We start from the raw sequence: 20646 nt of genomic DNA on the forward strand, positions 1-20646 counted from the left end.
ACTTTTCAAACATTGGGTAATGAACATTCTGTAAAATCCTGGCAATTTCTTGAAATTTTATTTTAAAAAAGATGGCTGCCACCGGAGTGTTACCTTTCGTCAGAGGAGTAGATTTAAGTCAAAATAACTTCAAGGTTAGCTTATAAAAGTCGATAAAAACTAACATGAATTGTTTTTTATACTTATCTAAAATACAGAATATCATTTTAAAGCGTTTCTTTCACCAAATAAAGTTTAATAAATAGCTAGGCCTAGGCCAATCATTTCAGTAAATTCCTTCTTGCAATTGAAATCCGAGCACTGTGGCGCTGCTGCCAAGTGATCAATCAACTGGTCACACCCCCGTCCCCTAGGCCTAGCAATATAAAACGACTTAAAAATGTCTTAATACTATTATTTCAACTTTTAATATTATTAAAATTAATACAAATCATTATGCCTAACTAGAATAATATAACTGTATTTTAGAGAATGCATATGTTATGCGCGATTTGAACGATTTGCGCAATTTGAAATTGCGCAAAAAAAATCCTTGCGCAATTTGAATTGAAACATGTGTTTCAAATTGCGCAAGCAACGTATTAAATTGCGCAAGTAATCTGCAAATTGCGCAAGGTTTTTCGACAGATTGTGAAATCATGCACACCCATATTTTTATAGTAATTTCTAAGAATGATTCAAAATTAAAGATAAATATCGCATTTCCTTATTTTAGTAGTGCAAATATAGTTATAAGTTAGCATACCGTCGAAGAACCGACGAAGGAAAACGAAGCGGTGGTGTTCCACCAGGCGGGCGTGGCGCGGGCGGCCGGCTATACTACTCTAGCCTAGCTAGGGTCTGGACTACTGATACTGACTAGGTTACATGGCCTAGCTTAAACTAATATTAAAAACTTAATTTTTACATTTATTTTGATTTATTTCAAGTTACAGTGATAATATTATTTAATTGTAATAATAAATGTTATGTATTTATTATACACATGTTATCTTCGCATTTATTATGTTTTATTTTGAGTTATTTAGTTTCCAATAAATTATTATAATACCGATTGTCTGGTAGAATTTTGTTGCGCAATTTGAAAATTTACAGTTCGTTTTCAAATTGCGCAAAGGTGTCATTTTGCGCAAGAACTATCTTGCGCAATTTACAAATTGTGCAGCGCAATTTAAAATTGCGCAAAGATTTTCTTGCGCAAGTTGATTGCGCAATTTGAAATTGCGCAAAAAATCCTTGCGCAATTTTAAATTGCGCAAGAATTCTTTGCGCAATTTCAAATTGCGCAAGGATTTTTTTGCGCAATTTCAAATTGCGCAAATCGTTCAAATCGCGCATAACACATACATTATTTGTTTTGTTTGTGTTTTAATTAATAATATTACATTTTTTAAAAACTTATTTGTTAATTAATAATTATGCCTAGTCCAGCAGTATAATATATTAAAAAAGAATGATTTTTGTTCATCTGCATTACAGTCAACCGTGCAATTTGTGAAATCCTGCATAAAACATTAACTGAATGACTTTCCAATGTAATAACATTAAAATTAACTAAGCCATATCTTTGCACTTTTTTAAAATTGATAGGATGATGAATTCCCAAAACATGTTGCAGACATGTCTGGTCTCCGTTGGCTTCGTATCAACAAAACAAACCTGGACATGCTACCCGATGAACTTTCGCACCTATCCAAACTTGTAAGTACAGTATTCATTAATTTTATTGCTTAACAAAAGTTATGACCTAACTAATTAGACAGTCTGACTAATTTTTTGTTTTTTTTTATAGGAACATTTACACATGTCAAGAAATAATCTAATACAGATACACGGAGACTTGCCAACTCTGAGTTGTCTGCGTACACTAAACTTGCGACATAATAAAATACGTAACTCTGGCATACCTAATGACGTGTTCAACCTAGAGGAGATTAGTGTAGTGGTGAGTTTGTTTTTGTGGCTTTGTAGTGTTGTTGAAATATACATAAAATAAAAACTAAAACAGATCTTATGTAACAGCATCAATACTTAAATTCCACGATAATAATTATTTCTATATTACAGTGTCAGAAAATTATTGAAATCTCAACTGTCTTTCCATAAGTAAAAGTAAATTGTTGTGTTTTCAGGATTTCAGTTACAATCAGTTATCAGCCGTACCAGAAGAATGTGAAAAGGCAAAGTCTCTATTGGTGTTGAACTTAAGTCACAATAAGTAAGTTAAAAGATCCTATCAGCTTTTTTATCTCAATAATTAATAGAATTTCTACTAATACAGTCAAGTCTCCCAATACTGGACTATCTGAAAACAGGAAACTTTCCCAAAACCAGACTTTTCTAAAGGTCCCAAGTTGCTCTTTATGCACTTGTCAATTGTATGACTCACTATACGACCCCCGGGAGAGGTGCGTCATGGGTGCGTCATTTACAAATAATTACTGACGCAGGGGTGCGTCAAAAAACCTAGATGGTACGTCACATCAATGAACAAGGTGTGTCAATGTCCGTCACTTTACCACCCACCATATCATAAACAACATGGTCACAGTGCGTCAAAATGGGTGCGTCGTGGTCACCTAAAGGTAAGTCACCTTTTTGACGCACGGGTGCGTCATGGTATTCAAAAGTATGACGCACATCGGACAAATGACGCACCTCTCCCGGGGGTCGTATAGTGGGTCATACAATTGACAAGTGCATTACCATTAAACACACATTCCTAATACCGGACTTTCCAGAAAACCAGACCTATTTAGCCAGGCCAACGGTGTCCAGTATTGGGAGAGTTCACTGTACCAGAACTTACAACAGTACTTAGTAGTAGCGGTTTGTGTGTGTTCACTTTCTATACTTAATCATACATTTATTTTTATTCTAGTATTCCATCAATACCAAATCAATTGTTTATCAACCTGACAGATCTTATCTACATAAATCTTAGTGATAATAAACTTGGTAAGTCATCTCAAATTAATAATTATTGAATTATAATATAAGCACAGAATGTAAATATAAAGTCTGTAATGCAACATTTATATAGTGCCATTTTGTGAAGATCAGAGCGCTTTGAGTGTTTGTTAATTATGAAAATGATAATTAATGTCTCTTTAACCCCTCCTTCCACTGGATAATTTCAGAAAACTGCTAAAATATTCTTGACACAATCTGCGAACAACAGACTTCATTGAAAAACATTATTATTTGATTACACATAACCTTGAAACTCCTATTTTCTCTTTTTGGTTAAGATACTTTCCCCTTGTCTTTATATATTTCATTTTTTTAAACATTTTATTGAATGATTTTGTTATAGAATCACTACCTCCACAAATGCGACGTTTAACAAATTTACAAACACTGATCCTGAACAACAACCCTATTCTACATGTTCAGTTACGGTATGTGTAGCAATGCAAAAAGTTAATATATATCAGTTGGTTATTTTGACTATCAAACTTTATGTGACAAAAAATTGATGTGCCCATATATAGACATGATGTTGTCATCTTACTACCATATTTGGGTATATCACTACCATAGTTGGGTATATCACTACCATAGTTGGGTATATCACTACCATATTTCGGTATATCACTACCATATATGGCCACATCACACTTTTTTGTCAAACTAGTTTGATACTTAGTGTAGACAGAGTTTTGGGAAAAATAGTATCCCAGTTCTACAACTTTGATTGTAATTTTTTTTTTTTTATTTTGTTACAAATTTTGTTCTCAAGGCAAATCACTACCATGTCTCAACTGCACACTTTACACATACGTAACACGCAGCGTAACTACAACAACATTCCTCCGCAACTTGACATGCTGACATGTCTCGCAGATGTCGACGTTTCTCATAATGAACTTCCCAAAGTACCAGAGGCTTTCTATCGTTTGCCGTCATTGAAGCGATTGAATCTTAGCAGTAATTGTATTAAGGATTTATCAAGTAGTGTAGGTAAGGGTAAATCATAGATTTTTAATTTAATTCAAAGTGACATTTATTTACTTCAAGAAAGACAGTTAACAAGATGTAAATAAAAAATACATGATAACAGTGGAAGAAGGCAAAAAAAAAGCAGAATGGTTGTGGAAGACATGCCTATTCGTGAGGTTAATAAAGACATGCCTATAGACAAAGATGATATTTAAACAGACAGATAAAAAAGAAAAGAAAAAACAGTCGTCTTCTGGTAAACATATTGAAGAGGCATGATATATATATATTTTCATCGTTTGAATAGAACAAAATAAGTTTACTTACTCATGCATCATAGCTTCTGTCCTTTGATCTTCATCCTCTTGTTCTAAGGCTCAAAAGAGGCCTAAATTTGTTAAAATGAAATACTATATAATATATATTATATAATAGCGTGTTCAAAACATAGAGGGTGTTAAAATAAAAAATAATACTATAATTATTATACTGCGATTTTAAACAACCATGTGTTTTTAGTAGAGCCTAAGGCTCTACAACAGACGACCAAACCTGTTAAAATGAAAAACCATAGAGGGTGCTATAATTTTGAATACATCCAGGATTTGTAGTGAATCGTGTGTTTGCTAGGAGCTCCAAGCATGTCATGAATGGTTAGAGAGAGACAAGAAATGTTATGAAGCTGCCTCAAAAAGACTGCTATAATTTATACATATCTCTTCTTATAGATTGTTGGGTCAACTTGGAGATGCTTAATCTCTCGCGTAACAAACTCTCAAGTCTTCCAGTAGCGATCTGTAGGCTTACCAGCCTTAAGAAACTTTACGTCAACTCAAATGAATTAGACTTTGAAGGAATCCCACCCAGTATTGGAAAGATGTCAAGTCTTGAGCAGTTCCTGGCTGCAAGCAATAAACTAGAACTCATACCAGAAGGCCTATGCAGGTAACAGAAACAAGTCATGCCTGACTGAACTCAGTCATGCTTGATTGCATTGTTTTAAAAATTACAGGATAATGAAGTATATTTAAAAAAAATGGGTGTTCAGTACATTGAATTAGTTAATTCTTATATAGCGCATTTAAGCAAGCTCTCTAAGTGCTGCACATTATTACCCCGATCATTTTTTGAAAAAAACATGTATGGTCAATTTATGGATACATAATCCCATAATAATGCAGCTAGTGATCAGTTCACAATTGTGTCTTGATCTAACTGGGTGGAGAGAGGCAAATATAAGTAAAGTGACTTACCTAAGGATACAACCAATGCGGCGAGAGTTGGATTCGAACCACGATCAATAATCCAACATCCAACACACTGCGCCACATACCCTCAATGTGGCAGAGTATCACTGTAAAAATAAAATCTAAACTCTAAGCCCTGTAAGCAGGTTCCTACTCACCAAAGTTAACGATAGTTGTACCAATGAAACCAACTTAGCCTGGTAGGTAACATGCCTGTGATCTGTTACTGCTTATTTCATTGCTTTATAATATTTTGTAATGTTCAACTTTCAGATGTCCCAAGATCAAACGTTTAGTATTAAACAGCAATTGTCTTGTTACTCTACCTGAAGCTATTCATCTCATTACTGATTTAGAGGTATTAACACTGTACATTTTTTTACTATGCATCTTTTATTTTAAAATTATAATGATATTCAGTCCTGGAACAGGTAATAAGCAAAGACCAATCAGAATACCTGCTATAAAGTTCTGTCTACACTATCAAACTTTATGTGACAAAACAAAATGTGATGTGCCCATAAATGGACATGATTGCTACCATATTTAAGCATATCACTACCATATTTGGGCACATCACACTTTTTTTGTCAAGCTTGTTTATAAACAGAGCTTTACTCCATCCTATTTACTAGACTGTTAAAACATTTTATCCTATAATAGTGCACATACATTTAATTATATTTTAGAATAAGGATGATTGATACAGATTAATTAATGTAGCAATAGCATTGATACTCTTACTGTTAAGCTCTGTCTACACTGTCAAAATTTATATGAAAAAAAAAGTGATGTGCCCATATATGGACACGATGATATCATATAACTACCATATTTGGGAACATCCCACTTTTTTGTCAAATTAGTTTGATAGTGTAGACAGAGCTTTATTTACATATTTCCTTTTTTACATGCAAGATACTTGATGTTCGTAACAACCCAAACTTAGTGATGCCACCTAAACCTAGGCCTCAACAGAAGGGATCTGGACAAGAGTTCTACAACATTGATTTCTCTCTCAACCACCAGTTGCGCCTGGCAGGTGCAGTGCCAACTACAAGCACATCTGCTACTCCAAGTAAGTTTTACTCCACCGCTTGGTTGACAATACATAGGCCTAGAGAATAAATAATAATAATAGTTCATTCTTATATAGCGCATATAAGCAAGTTCTTATGCTTCACATTATTACCCTCGTCATTTTTTGGATCATACACGTATGGAAACATACTCCCATAATAATGCAGCTAGTAATCAGCGCAAAGTTGTGTCTTGATCTAACCGGTACCCATTTTATACACCTGGGTGGAGAGAGGCAAAAAGAAAAGTGTCTTGCCTAAGGATACAAATAATGTGGCGAGAGTTGGATTTGAACCACGATCAGTAATCCAACGTCCAGCACACTGCGCCACACACCTGCACATTGTATACTGCATTTTTTTAGATTGAATATGATTAATTAAGATTGATTGTTAAAGATGTATTGTCCCCCAAAATCATGAGAAAAATAAAGATTTTTAAAATCGGACTTTGAATAGGCCATTTTGCAGTTTTAATGAAGTTGTTCACTTCCATAAGAAAAAAAACGGGGGAAAAAATTATTTCACCTATAAAAAGACAAAATAAACAGTTAAATTACCCAAAAACTCATTGTCTTCCAGACAATTTGACCATTTTTTGCTTTAAATTACATTTTTCTCAGGTAAATAAAATTTTTTCAGACCCAATTTTTTGTGAGAGTGAATAACTATTATGTGACATTAAAATAACATATTCAACAAAAAAATTAAAAAAAATATTTTTTTAGGGGGACAATATATTTTTAAGAATATCTACCATGCTTTATTTACCTTATGCACAAATTCAAATATTGAAGATTTGATTTCCGTTTGTTGTCGTCCTAGCAAAAGATCCAATTGCACGAAAAATGAGATTACGTCGAAGGAGACAAGAGAGTGAAGCGGATAAAGATCAAACCAAAGTTTTAAAGGTGAGTTTTGTGGTTGATTAATTTATGGTTTAAAGCAAAAGATAAACCTAATTTGAATATTGATTTATTCAAATATATTGTTTGAGGGGAAGGGCAGGGAAGGTATAAAAAGAACAAACAATACCACCCAATCAAAAGTTTTGTCTAATTGTAATAGCTAACAACTAATCAAAACACCTATTGTTTCTTTAATCCAATGAGAACCATTGTCTTATTGTTTTATGGCTTTAAACACTATGTTCAACCAATCAGAAAGTGTGTTTAATTGTTTATTAGTGAATTATACAAAGCTACTGAGGCGTGACAAGACGCCCTCCACTTTTTACTCAACCTGATCCACCCATGTAGCAATAACATAGTAAATCATTTAATTGACTGTATTTTCTGTGTTGATAAGTACATATTTTTCTGCACCATATGTTTATGAAACATTAATGGTACTCAAGGTAAGTGTATATGATTTGAGTATAAAAATTGGACATATTCATAACTTATAATTAAATTAACATAATGCATAGAGATATTATAGTGAACTATAATATCTCTATGCATAATGGTACTGCTTTTTCATTTGGTAAGCACTGATAGATGTATTATTTAGTCAAAGCATAGAAAATAATAATAGGTATTTGTATAGCGCCAGTATCAACTAAACCGACGCTTGTATTAGATGCTTTTTAGGTTCTTTTTTAAAAGTAGCAATAGATGTTGATTTAGTATTATGACGAGGTTAAAACATGGAAGAAAAAAAGCACTTCCATGGTTAAAGGATAAAAAATATCTAAATAAAATTATAATGTATTTATTATATTGTTCAATAATTTTATATAAATCAATTTACAGAGAGTCAAAACAGTTTAGTGATATCATAATTTGCCTTTTCTATTAATTAATCTTTTAATTAATTAATAGCTGTATAACAAGGAATGATATAACCATAATTAGTATTTAATTATATTATGTGTATATTATTTGACATTGACAGTTTTTAATTACAGACTACAAGGTCAAGCTAATTGAAATAACCCTTATGGTTATCAAGTGCTCTATTGTATTTCACAACTCATTATTCTTTAGCAATATTGTAACACAATTCTGATTTTTATCAGAATGGTTTTTTTTATTACAGGCCTTTTTGGTTAAGATTTTTGTATACCAAATCCTGGAAATTACTGTATGTTGTTTGTAAGTTTTTAGTAACTTGGTAGCTTGCAAAGATGATTACAGAAGCAAGTGAAAATTGTGTGTAGTGCTACAGATTATAGTACTTTTGTTTTTTGAAATTTAAATAACTACTATTGTAATCAAACTTGTTATTTGTAGGGTATGAGTGATTTGGCAGAGAAGAAAAACAAGGGTTTAACACGAATGGAATCTGAAGTCCAGGAAGTAGGGTGAGCATGAATCACATTTATATTATATATATCCAAAGGCAAATTACTGAAAAAATGACAATGCTGTGGGTATCAGTGGCCGGATCCCAATGGAGATACAAAAAAAAAGTGAAAAGCTAAATTAAAACGATAAAGTAAAACAGCCAGAACAGTTAGTAGAGCTTTCAGGCAACACTAGCCCTTCATCACTAGCCCTTCATCACTAGCCCTTCATCACTAGCCCTTCAACACTAGCCCTTCAACACTAGCCCTTCAACACTAGCCCTTCATCACTAGCCCTTCATCACTAGCCCTTCATCACTAGCCCTTCAACACTAGCCCTTCAACACTAGCCCTTCATCACTAGCCCTTCAACACCAGCCCTTCAACACCAGCCCTTCAACACTAGCCTTTCATCACTAGCCCTTCAACACTAGCCCTTCATCACTAGCCCTTCAACACTAGCCCTTCAACACTAGCCCTTCATCACTAGCCCTTCATCACTAGCCCTTCAACACTAGCCCTTCATCACTAGCCCTTCAACACTAGCCCTTCAACACTAGCCCTTCAACACTAGCCCTTCATCACTAGCCCACACTAGCCCTTCATCACTAGCCCTTCATCACTAGCCCTTTATCACTAGCCCTTCATCACTAGCCCTTCATCACTAGCCCTTCAACACTAGCCCTTCAACACTAGCCCTTCATCACTAGCCCTTCATCACTAGCCCTTCATCACTAGCCCTTCATCACTAGCCCTTCAACACTAGCCCTTCATCACTAGCCCTTCATCACTAGCCCTTCATCACTAGCCCTTCATCACTAGCCCTTCATCACTAGCCCTTCATCACTAGCCCTTCATCACTAGCCCTTCATCACTAGCCCTTCAACACTAGCCCTTCATCACTAGCCCTTCATCACTAGCCCTTCATCACTAGCCCTTCAACACTAGCCCTTCAACACTAGCCCTTCAACACTAGCCCTTCATCACTAGCCCTTCATCACTAGCCCTTCATCACTAGCCCTTCATCACTAGCCCTTCATCACTAGCCCTTCAACACTAGCCCTTCATCACTAGCCCTTCATCACTAGCCCTTCATCACTAGCCCTTCATCACTAGCCCTTCATCACTAGCCCTTCATCACTAGCCCTTCATCACTAGCCCTTCATCACTAGCCCTTCATCACTAGCCCTTCATCACTAGCCCTTCATCACTAGCCCTTCAACACTAGCCCTTCAACACTAGCCCTTCAACACTAGCTCTTCAACACTAGCCCTTCAACACTAGCCCTTCAACACTAGCCCTTCATCACTAGCCCTTCATCACTAGCCCTTCAACACTAGCCCTTCAACACTAGCCCTTCAACACTAGCCCTTCAACACTAGCCCTTCAACACTAGCCCTTCAACACTAGCCCTTCAACACTAGCCCTTCAACACTAGCCCTTCAACACTAGCCCTTCATCACTAGCCCTTCATCACTAGCTTTTCATCACTAGCCCTTCATCACTAGCCCTTCATCACTAGCCCTTCATCACTAGCCCTTCATCACTAGCCCTTCATCACTAGCCCTTCATCACTAGCCCTTCATCACTAGCCCTTCATCACTAGCCCTTCATCACTAGCCCTTCATCACTAGCCCTTCATCACTAGCCCTTCATCACTAGCCCTTCATCACTAGCCCTTCATCACCAGCCCTTCATCACCAGCCCTTCATCACCAGCCCTTCATCACCAGCCCTTCATCACCAGCCCTTCATCACCAGCCCTTTATCACCAGCCCTTTATCACTAGCCCTTCATCACTAGCCCTTCATCACTAGCCCTTCATCACTAGCCCTTCATCACTAGCCCTTCATCACTAGCCCTTCAACACTAGCCCTTCATCAGTGCAAGTTATAGTTTATAAACACTGTATATTAATATAACATAAATTGATATTATTTGTTGCCAAAATGCTAGCAAAGATATAATGGTGAGACATCACCAAACTTAATATATATTGTTAATGTTGTCTACTGAACCACTTTAGAAATCAACAGCTTTAGCACTGAAAGTGTCATTCAGTATAAAGATAAAATAATTATATAGTAATATTCAATTCTTCAGTTGTATTATCCTTTTATGGACCAACATATTAAATATCATGCCTTGTGTCACTCACTGCATGTTTCGCTCAGTTTCTGATGGCTTATCTGATTATATTGTTTGTTAATAGACACAAAAGCTGGCTGGACAACTTAGAAAAACCACAACTAGATTACAGTGATATATTTTCGTCGGATGTTGGACAGCTTCCTTGCGTAGAAGTTTGGCAAATTGAGAATTTTGTTCCGATAGAAGTAGAAGAAAGTAAGTTTAATAATCATTTTATTTCCCATGACAAATCACTTTACAAATCATAATTCTTGGTAGTGACTTGATGGCCTTCAAATAGAGTTTTGGTTTGCACTGGACACCAAGAACATCTTCAATCTATAAACACTGACAGACTTTTGCTGGCAACTGATTGTTTGTTTGTTTTTGTGATTGATTGTAAAATTGTTTTTTTTTTTAGTTTATATGTAGTCACTCGAGCAAATGATACTTTGTTGTTTTGTTTGTATACATATGTTGATTTTGGTCGAAATAAATTTTAAATTGAACTGGTACTATTAAATATTTTACACATTTTATTTCAGCTCTACATGGTAAATTCTATGAAGCCGACTGCTATATTGTCTTAAATGTAAGTCTTAAAAAAATATTTTTACTGCTCTATAGTTATTTGGTTTTGCCAAACCTCACATACTAAACATTGTGCTAATTTTCTTTTAAACGACACTCCAGTGGCCGTATCCACAAATTTAGTTATTTTCCTTAAATACAAATTATTTAAATAAGAATTTCACTTCACAAGTGGTATTCATTTGAATGATTAACTTGACTATTATTAATTCATTCATTTCCTTTATTTCGGATAGTAAATCGACATACAAAGCATACAAAAAACAAGGAGAGAAAACATTTCACCAGGAAATTAACAATATAAGCATCCTCACTAGCCTATAATCATTATACACCTTCAAAAATATATTCATAAAATCAATTTCTTTTACTAGACTACTCTCGATGATAGTGAAAACCTTTTTTGGCAAATTTATTATTGGATTGGAAGCGAAGCAACAGTAAGTAGTATTATTATATACTTTTATTTAAAAAAACAATGTAGTGATATTATAACTTGTGGGCAATGGCCAGATTGCATGTAACCCTTTAATACAAGCTCTGAAAGATTAAAAATACACCAATATTTAAAAGACATGAAAAGATATAATATGAAAAAATACAATAGGATTAGGCACTAAGCATGTAGGTAAAATACTTTTTTAACTTAATTTAATGCTATGATATACCATTAAATAATGTACTCATATTTTGTTTGCGTATTACATTTTGATTTCATTTTATTATTTATGTGTTTGTTTAGCTTGACAAAAAAGCAAGTTCGGCAATCCATGCCGTTAACCTGCGTAACTTGTTGGGAGCTCAGACTAGGACAATCCGTGAGGAGATGGGTGATGAGAGCGAGGAATTTATGGAGTTGTTTGGGGACGTGGCGTACATTGAAGGTGGAACGTTGAGTGGGTTCTATACAGTTGAGGACATCTCGTTTACTGTGAGGCTCTACAGAGCGTCTGGTACACAGAATATTCATTTAGAACCTGTGAGTATTGTGTAAATTCATAGATTTTCTTACCCGGTGGATTGGTTCACAAAATATATATGTATCAGGGGGATTACCACCTATCGGATAGGACAATGATTCATTTTCTATTGGTAATCCTTGGCCACGTGTGCCTAAAGACATCAAATAAAGCACAATTACAGGTTTTAAAAACTAAAAAGTATGTACTTTGCTAATAAAATAATAAAAAAATATTTTTGCTTTAGGTACCAGTGGACAAATCTTCACTTGACCCTAGGTATACCTACTTACTGGACAACAGACTAAGCATTATGATATGGTATGGTGACCAGTCCAAATCATTGACCAGGTCAAAAGCGAGGTATGTTCATCACATGTTCAAATACTGCACAGAACCAATATTTACTGCAGTAACTTAATGTTGCCTTGAATGTAGAATATTGAAAAACAAATTTAAATGTATAATATATATGTTTATATATTTGAATGTATGATAAATCCAAAGGCAAATTACTGAAAAAATGAATGTGTATATGGAGATACAAATAAAATACAGTAAGCAAAAAGTTAAATCAAAACAATAAAGTAAAACAAAGTAGAGTTTTAGGAATAACACCAATTGTTCTTATTTATATGTATTATTAGATTGATGGCAGAAAAGATAAACAAAATGGAGAGAAAAAATAATGCTAATATACTGATGATGACACAAGGCTCAGAAATAAATGAATTCTGGGAAATTCTTGGTGGCTTCGATATCGATTTTAAACCAACTGTAAGTTGCACCTTAAACTTGTTTTCTAAATATGCTGTCTTTTCTAAATATTCTGTATACTCGATTTTTATTGCACTTATAGTATAAATGAAATGTTATATTCTATGCTGTTGAAAATCGAGATGGAATAGATTTAAATGAGACTACCCGTGTTAAGTCATATTAAAATAGTGTTTTGTTTTTCCCCTAGCCTTGTGTAGAAGACTTCACACCAATGAAACCAAAGCTGTACCAAGTTGGCCTTGGTATGGGGTACCTGGAACTCCCACAAGGTAAGTTTGAAAGAGTCTTTAATCCTGAGTTTTCTTTAGTACCAACTGTACTCTATATAAAGTTCTGTCTACACTATCAAACTTTATGTGATAAACAAATGTGTTTCATATCACCAAATTTGGGCATATCACTACCATATTTGGGTATATCACAATTTATTTGTCAAACTAGTTTGTTAGTGTAGACAGAGCTTTAGGCCAGCCTACAAATTCAGTTTTCTATGTGTCATTCTGTCTGAAAAAAAAAACATGCAATTAAAGATGGTATGTACTAAATTCTTAAATCTGAAGTAAAACACTTTGTTTTTATATTTTCAGTTGAGCTACCAAAGAACAAGTTGAAACAATCCTGTTTAGATACTAAGCACGTTTATATCCTGGATTGTGGAGCTGATATATTTATTTGGTAAGTTTTCAACAACAATACTGGAGTGAAGCAAACATTTATTTTCCAGTAAACTAAAGTTACTGCAGTATTATAAAGATTACCATGTCTCTTTCCAAAGTAGACTATTATTGCTTTTGTTCATTTTTAGGATTGGTAGAAAGTCAAGTCGTCTTGTCAGAGCTGCTGCCCTCAAACTTGCGCAGGAGTTATGCAGTATGATAATAAGGCCGTCCGTTGCTATTGTTGTTAGAGTTCTTGAAGGGTAAGTGTTAGTGTGCGCCCCTCAGACACCAATACTCCTCCCTACCAACCCTCACCCATCTAAACACCAGTTTACTTTATAATTTCTTTTAGAATTCTAAACTTGGTATTCTCACCCTGTTGTAATTTTCTTTTCTATATACATTTTCTTAATGCTTGATACTAAATATAACAGGATCTTCTTTCTGAGAGCAATAGGCTAAAGCTCTGTCTACACTATCAAACTTTATGTGACAACAAAATTTGATGTGCCCATATATGGACATGATGATGTCATATCACTACCATATTTAAGCATATCACTACCATATTTAGTCGCATCACATTGATAGTGTAGAAAGAGATTTGGAGAGTATCACCAATGCTAAACATAATACAATAAATCCTTATGGTATACCCAACAGGGTGTCGCCTAAGGGTGTCGCCAAGTGAGGGAGTGGTTCTACTGTATATTCCAGACAGGATGATGCCCACAAAACAATTGTTTGCTCCCAAAAATGTTATATGGAGAAGGCTGTAAGAAAGAATCTTAAGAGAAGATGCTATGTTGGTGTCAATGTAGGCTTGTGAACCTGCACAGTATCCATCATCTTGTAGACAAAAATTATCGAAAATAAATGTTTACCTCCCAGATACGAACCATATGTTTTCAAGCAACATTTTGAAGTATGGGATGAAATACTGGCGGTCGACTATACAAAGACTGCCGAAGCCATTTTCAAATCAATGGCGTACGACATGTGGTAAGATGACGAGGCCAGTCAGTACCATATGTGTACTAATTAACTGCGTGCCTTTGTCATAGTCCTTACAACTCACAAAAGCGTGGAAACAATGCATGAAAAGTTATTGCGAAAATTCATTTTTAACTTCGCATGCTAAAAGACAATGTTTTGTACCAATTTAGATTAAACAATTAATAGTAACCCATAGATATACAATATGAAATGTTTTTTAAAGTATTTCTAGTTTATTACTCATGAATTAAAACATTTTTACATAAATTTGTAGTATAAAAAATTTGCTCAGCAAAGTTGTTTGGCTGTTTTCGTTTTGATTTAGGTTTTTTTTCACTAATTTGCCTTTGGATTAAGTAAAAATATAGTGAATATAGCTGACAGTATTCCAAGTAAATAGTCATACTTGGACTCACTATGGAGTTGCCAGGATTCATCTGATTTATCTGTCGCTTCATGCTCTGGGAAAACCATTTCTTTTATTTTGCTATATAAAAAAATGTACAAAAAGCAGCAAAAGCTGAAAGAATTGTATTTACATGATATAAAAATATATAAAAATGTAAAAGTATAACAAATTTGGGCAGCACACACACAGAAAAAAAATACAATATTATAGCAATAAAAAAAAAACATAAAAAATGCCATTAAAATTACGGATGATTGTGAGAACCTACATTACACATAATCACGTATTATGAATTACTTACTGATTTTGGTTGAAATTTATCTGATGTGTTTATTTTATTACTTTTGTTAATATAACAATTTTTATAATATAAAGGTTTTTAATAATTTTATAACTATATTTTGTGTGGTTGAATTTTTTCCCCCTAAATAGTAAAATGTTATACTGCAATATCAACAATTGTTATATTTCAATGCTGTTTGTATAATATTTATTAATAGATTTTACAGTAAGAAAGATTACATGATTTTTATAGGATTCTTTCCTATTAGATTAGAAGAATTATACACACTTCCATCAGTCACGTATACTCCCTCCAACCTTATCAGACTAAATGAAGGTTATTTAAATGATTCTCTATACTGATAGGTTTCGAACCCTAACTTTATTTTTCACAACCTGAAACACAACTAACTAACACATTTTCAATCCATCAATAACTAGTTAATTCAAATAATTATTGCATCTTGTAGTAAATTAGACTCATATTTCTTTGTAAACAAATATGACAGCTAATAATATTTTTCTATCAGCCCACTAATTCCCTAACATTTTTGTGTACAATACTTGAAAAACAAAACAAAAATTGGACAAATTAACATATTATCACCTTTTTCTCAAACTTTTGTTTAATGTGATTTATTTTTTTCTCTAGCACTGAGAGCCAAATCTTCAGGGCAAAATTCCAAGGCTGGGATAACGTTCTCGGAGTAGACTACACAAAAAAAGTAGAAGGAGCTACTCGTCAAATTCGTAAGGTGAGCCGTAGTATGTGTGCTCTTGTTAAGCCAAGATACAGCAGCGGTACATATATAATATTTCTCAACTTGAAACAGTATATACAATACAATGTTTTGTTAACATAGATTGTGTCTTTTTTTTTTCAGGATGATTCAGAGTTTAAGACAGATCTGTCTGCGCTGTTTATGAACCGACAGCCATCAATGACAAATACGGAATGTGTAAGTTGTTTGTATGTAGTAACAATAACGTACCTGAAATACCTAACAGTGAATGTTAATAAATAGATACTATTCATAATAATTAATTTTTTATTTAGGAACAATTGGCAGATGAGTGGAATGCTGACTTGGATGTCATGGAATCATTTGTTTTGGAGAATAAGAAGTTTGTCCGTTTGCCTGAGAATGAATTGGGTAATATGTTGTTTTGAATCCTAAAGGCCAACTTTACTGAGAACCTTATTTTGACAACGACGATGTACATATGATTTCAGAAATATTGTGAGATTTACGATTTTGATGTGCGTGCTTGCTGTACATCTGTGACGTCAAGTGTGCTTAGCAAAATCTACCTCATGAGTAATAATATGGTTCTTGATATTAAAGTTTCTTTTAATTCCTTGTTCGTTTTCTCATGTTTTAAGTCACTATGAATCTTGCTGCATATAAAGTGTGAGGCAGATATATGTTGAATGCACTACTACTCAACAATAACCTTATTTTTGTATTTGTACAGGTCATTTCTACAGTGGTGATTGCTATGTTTTCCTTTGTCGATATTGGGTTCCAAAAGAAGTTGAGGAGAAACCCGACGTTGAAGGCGGGGACAAAACAGATGATGATGAAGACGAAGAGGACTCGCAGGAGGATGAGATCGCGTACACCGTGTATTTTTGGCAGGGTAGAGATTCAAGCAACATGGGGTGGCTTACGTTTACGTTCAGCTTACAGAAGAAATTTGAATCACTGTTTGGAGAGAAGCTTGAAGTGGTTAAGCTGTGCCAGGTAATGCTTACATCCCACTGTGTTTTCATATTATAAACTATTGTTTCGATTGATATATGTAGCGTGATATATATGTTCATTGTCTTCCAATATCCTGATACCCTGTTAATCAAATCAGGTATATACATATATATGTCGCTATCCAGTCGAGAACTATACCATGAAAGCCCCAGTGGTCTAATGGTTAGGACATCTGCATATCAAGCAGAAGGTCCGGGTTCGAATCTTGGTTGGGGCGACTTTTTCTCATTCTCACAGATTTCCTCATCTTATTGTTTCAAATTAATTAATTAAATTTCAGTATATCACCGGGCGGTTTAGAATTAATGTTCTATGCCTAATATGTTTATATATATATATATCATTTACTGTTGACAACCATTTACATAATGTACAATAATCCATTCGGCTTACCGTACATATATTGCAATTACCATGGAGAGTGGGGTTTATTAAGCTGATTATTCTTTATTATTAATACTCCTACTTTTTATTTTCCACTCTCACAATACAATGAGCTTTTTTAGTCGGAATTGGCATGATAAAAGGTTTGATTATTATTGTTAAATTTCAGCAACAAGAGAATCTAAAGTTCTTATCACACTTCAAATATAAGTTTATCATCCACCGAGGCAAGAGGAAGGCTGTACCAATCAAAGGAGAAGAACTTAACCCCAAGTTCTACCATGTTCGAGCAAATGGTGGATCATTGTTCACTCGCTGTGTTCAGGTTCATCCAACGTCTAAATGGCTTAATTCAGAATTTTGGTAAGTACATGATAAGTATATCCATAAGTAAGTTACGTACAGCAAACATGTATTACACACACCAGGAGGCACACCATAAGAACACCTGTGTTGAGTTTTCTAGGTGGTGTGGAAGGGTATAATATATCTTTCACTATATATAGTGTATCTATAATATTACATATTTTAATACTTAGAAAACAATAATTTCATTGCAGTTACTGCAGGCATATTCAAATGTTTACAAGAATTCTGATTTTAAATAATCCTAATACTTTTTTCAGCTATATCCTGATGGTACCTTTTAACAGTGAAGACATGAAGGGAATTGTTTACACATGGATAGGGGATACGTGTGATGGAGAGGTGTCGCGCATGGCCGAGGAAATGGCCTATGACATGTTTGGTGTTAGTACATTTGATTAATTCAGACTTAAGTTCTGTCTAATACACTATCAAACTAATTTGACAGAAGAAGTGTAATGTGCCTAAATATGGTAGTGATATACCTAAATATGGTAGTGATATACCTAAATATGGTAGAAATATGGTAGTGATATGACATCATCATCATATATGGGAACATAACATTTTTTTGTCACATAAAGTTTGATAGTGTAGACAGATAGTAACAAACTATTGCTGTGTAGAGGCCCACACCAAAGAAAAGAGGGTTAATGAAGAAATACAGTAGAACCTCTGGGACACCTCTATTTATGGGACACCTCTATTTATGGGACACCCCAATTAAGGACACACTTTGCCATAAAACAAACAAGGGGAAATATATATTTGAACACTATGACTATTAAGGAATTGGGTCCCCTGAAGGTGTCCCCATAATAGACATTTTACTGTATATTAGAGCCCAAACTTTTAAAATGTGAAATTGCTTATTTTTAAAAGAAATATTTTCTACATGTAGGAACATTACAGTCACCAGCTGTTAACAGAGGGAGAAGAGCCAGAGAATTTCTGGTGGGTTGCCCTCGGTGGCAAGCGACCTTACGACACCGATACTGACTACATGGAGCATGTACGTCTATTCCGCTGCTCTAATGATAAAGGATTCTTTACTGTATCTGAGAAGTGCTCAGATTTCTGCCAGGTAAATAACTATATTTGACTATTGGCTACCGGCCATCATTTCATTCATTTATTTGACCAAAAAAACCCAATAAAAACAGGTCAGGAAAAACAAAAGCTACCCAGGACACTGTGACTCAACGAGTAAGTAATTCCTAATGATATTAATTGTTTATTGATATCAATTTTTTTTTGGTAGGATGATCTTGCAGATGATGATGTTATGATTCTGGATACAGGTCATGAGGTGTACCAATGGGTCGGACCACTCTGCAGTGACACAGAAGTTAAACTGGCATTCAAAAGTGCTCAGGTAATGATTAGTACACTATCAAACTTTATGTGAACAAAAATATGTTATGTGTCCATATATGGACATGATGATGTAATAATCACTACCATATTTGGGCATATCACTACCATATTTGTTCACATTACTTTTTTTTTTAACATAGCATGTATAATATGAATATACATATAATGTAAATGGGTTTTTGTTTTAGGTCTACATCCAGCACTTACGGAACAAACAACCTGACGCTCCCCGAAAACTAGCAGTCATAAAGAAGGGTCGTGAGCCGTGGAAGTTCATCAGATGTTTTCACGGATGGGGTAAATTTAAGACACATGCTGCAAGTAATATATAAGATAGTGCTGTTCTGCCATACAGTAAACATTGTGCTGAATTGTAATTTGTTAACATTTAGTACTAAGATGCTACTGTTTGAATGCTTGTGAGTGGCAGTAAACAGAGCCAGATCACAGTTACTAATTCTGGCTAGTTGTGTTCTTAAATTAAATTTTTTAAATCACACTTCACAGAATAAGTTTGTTAATAATACTGCTTCATTTTTTAGTTGATTTGCACTCACTCATTCTAACATTGAACTTTTTCAATTGTTTTTGATAAAGACAATCATGTTTAAAATTTAAAAGATAAACTAATTACTAATTAAGGTCATTTTTACATGTATGATAAATGCGATCTTTCCATTTTGTAAATTTATATCATAAATCTGTTATGTAGTTGTATATGCAATAGAAAGAACAACAGTTTTGACTTAGAGCTTAGAGATCAGCCTAGCAGGCAAAACATAGGAATTAAGCTAATTTTTCAGCCACAAAGTAGGTTGGCTAACACATAGAAGTATTCACCAGACCAGGCTAGACTTACTAAATCGACCCATGCTTCTTTACTAATTGTTTTCCATAAGGTATCATGCCCTTAATTTCATTTTCATTGTACATATTTTATATACTTTCTTTTCCAAAACTTATTTTAACGTGCAATGAAAAATAGTTTATTATAAATTGATAAAGTTATTGTAGTGAACAATTTCTATTTAAAAGCAAAATATTAGATGAGCTATTCCCTTATTTTGAAGGGGTGAAATGATGTGAATTTGTGTTTTTGTAAAATGCAAAGCTAATACAGTACATATTTTTGAAGGCATTTTTGGGGGATAAATGTCTACTTGGACACTATGCTAATTATTTTATTTATTCAGGTAGATTGTTAGATTTAAAGTGGACTTAACAGTAGAGCTGATTAAGATTTAACAAATATTGTAGTGTTTAAATGGAACACTATATTTTACATAGAGGATGACTGAAAAATGAAATTTTACATCCTCCGATTTCATGCTATTACATTATTTTTTTGTAAGTTTGCAAACTTATTAAAGCTTTTTGAACAATATTTTATTCT

General features: G+C 34.1%; 1 protein-coding gene across 1 annotated transcript; it reads left to right on the forward strand.

Moving 5' to 3' along the window:
• Positions 1-54: 54 nt before the first annotated feature.
• On the forward strand, positions 55-20637 carry LOC140061505 (protein flightless-1 homolog). Its single transcript, XM_072107897.1, has 30 exons — positions 55-134; positions 1591-1701; positions 1793-1945; positions 2133-2218; positions 2882-2958; positions 3317-3401; positions 3743-3963; positions 4671-4887; positions 5463-5547; positions 6108-6267; positions 7094-7179; positions 8503-8573; positions 10767-10900; positions 11230-11276; positions 11650-11715; positions 12018-12254; positions 12482-12597; positions 12882-13011; positions 13202-13283; positions 13602-13689; positions 13820-13933; positions 16013-16115; positions 16245-16319; positions 16418-16514; positions 16837-17105; positions 17680-17873; positions 18137-18260; positions 18778-18960; positions 19138-19251; positions 19442-20637. Exons 1-30 carry the CDS (start codon positions 72-74, stop codon positions 19583-19585), a joined length of 3732 nt encoding a protein of 1243 aa, XP_071963998.1. The 5' UTR covers positions 55-71; the 3' UTR covers positions 19586-20637.
• The last annotated feature ends 9 nt before the right edge of the window (positions 20638-20646 follow it).

Source organism: Antedon mediterranea, chromosome 1 (assembly GCF_964355755.1).
Source record: "Antedon mediterranea chromosome 1, ecAntMedi1.1, whole genome shotgun sequence".
Taxonomy (NCBI): domain Eukaryota; kingdom Metazoa; phylum Echinodermata; class Crinoidea; order Comatulida; family Antedonidae; genus Antedon; species Antedon mediterranea.

Excerpts from the sequence above, each read along its gene's own strand:
- LOC140061505 (XM_072107897.1), top strand. The coding sequence starts at position 72 with ATGGCTGCCACCGGAGTGTTACCTTTCGTCAGAGGAGTAGATTTAAGT. Across the intron at positions 4,888-5,462 it reads ATACCAGAAGGCCTATGCAG|ATGTCCCAAGATCAAACGTT; the intron begins GTAACAGAAACA and ends TTCAACTTTCAG. Across the intron at positions 12,598-12,881 it reads TTGACCAGGTCAAAAGCGAG|ATTGATGGCAGAAAAGATAA; the intron begins GTATGTTCATCA and ends ATGTATTATTAG.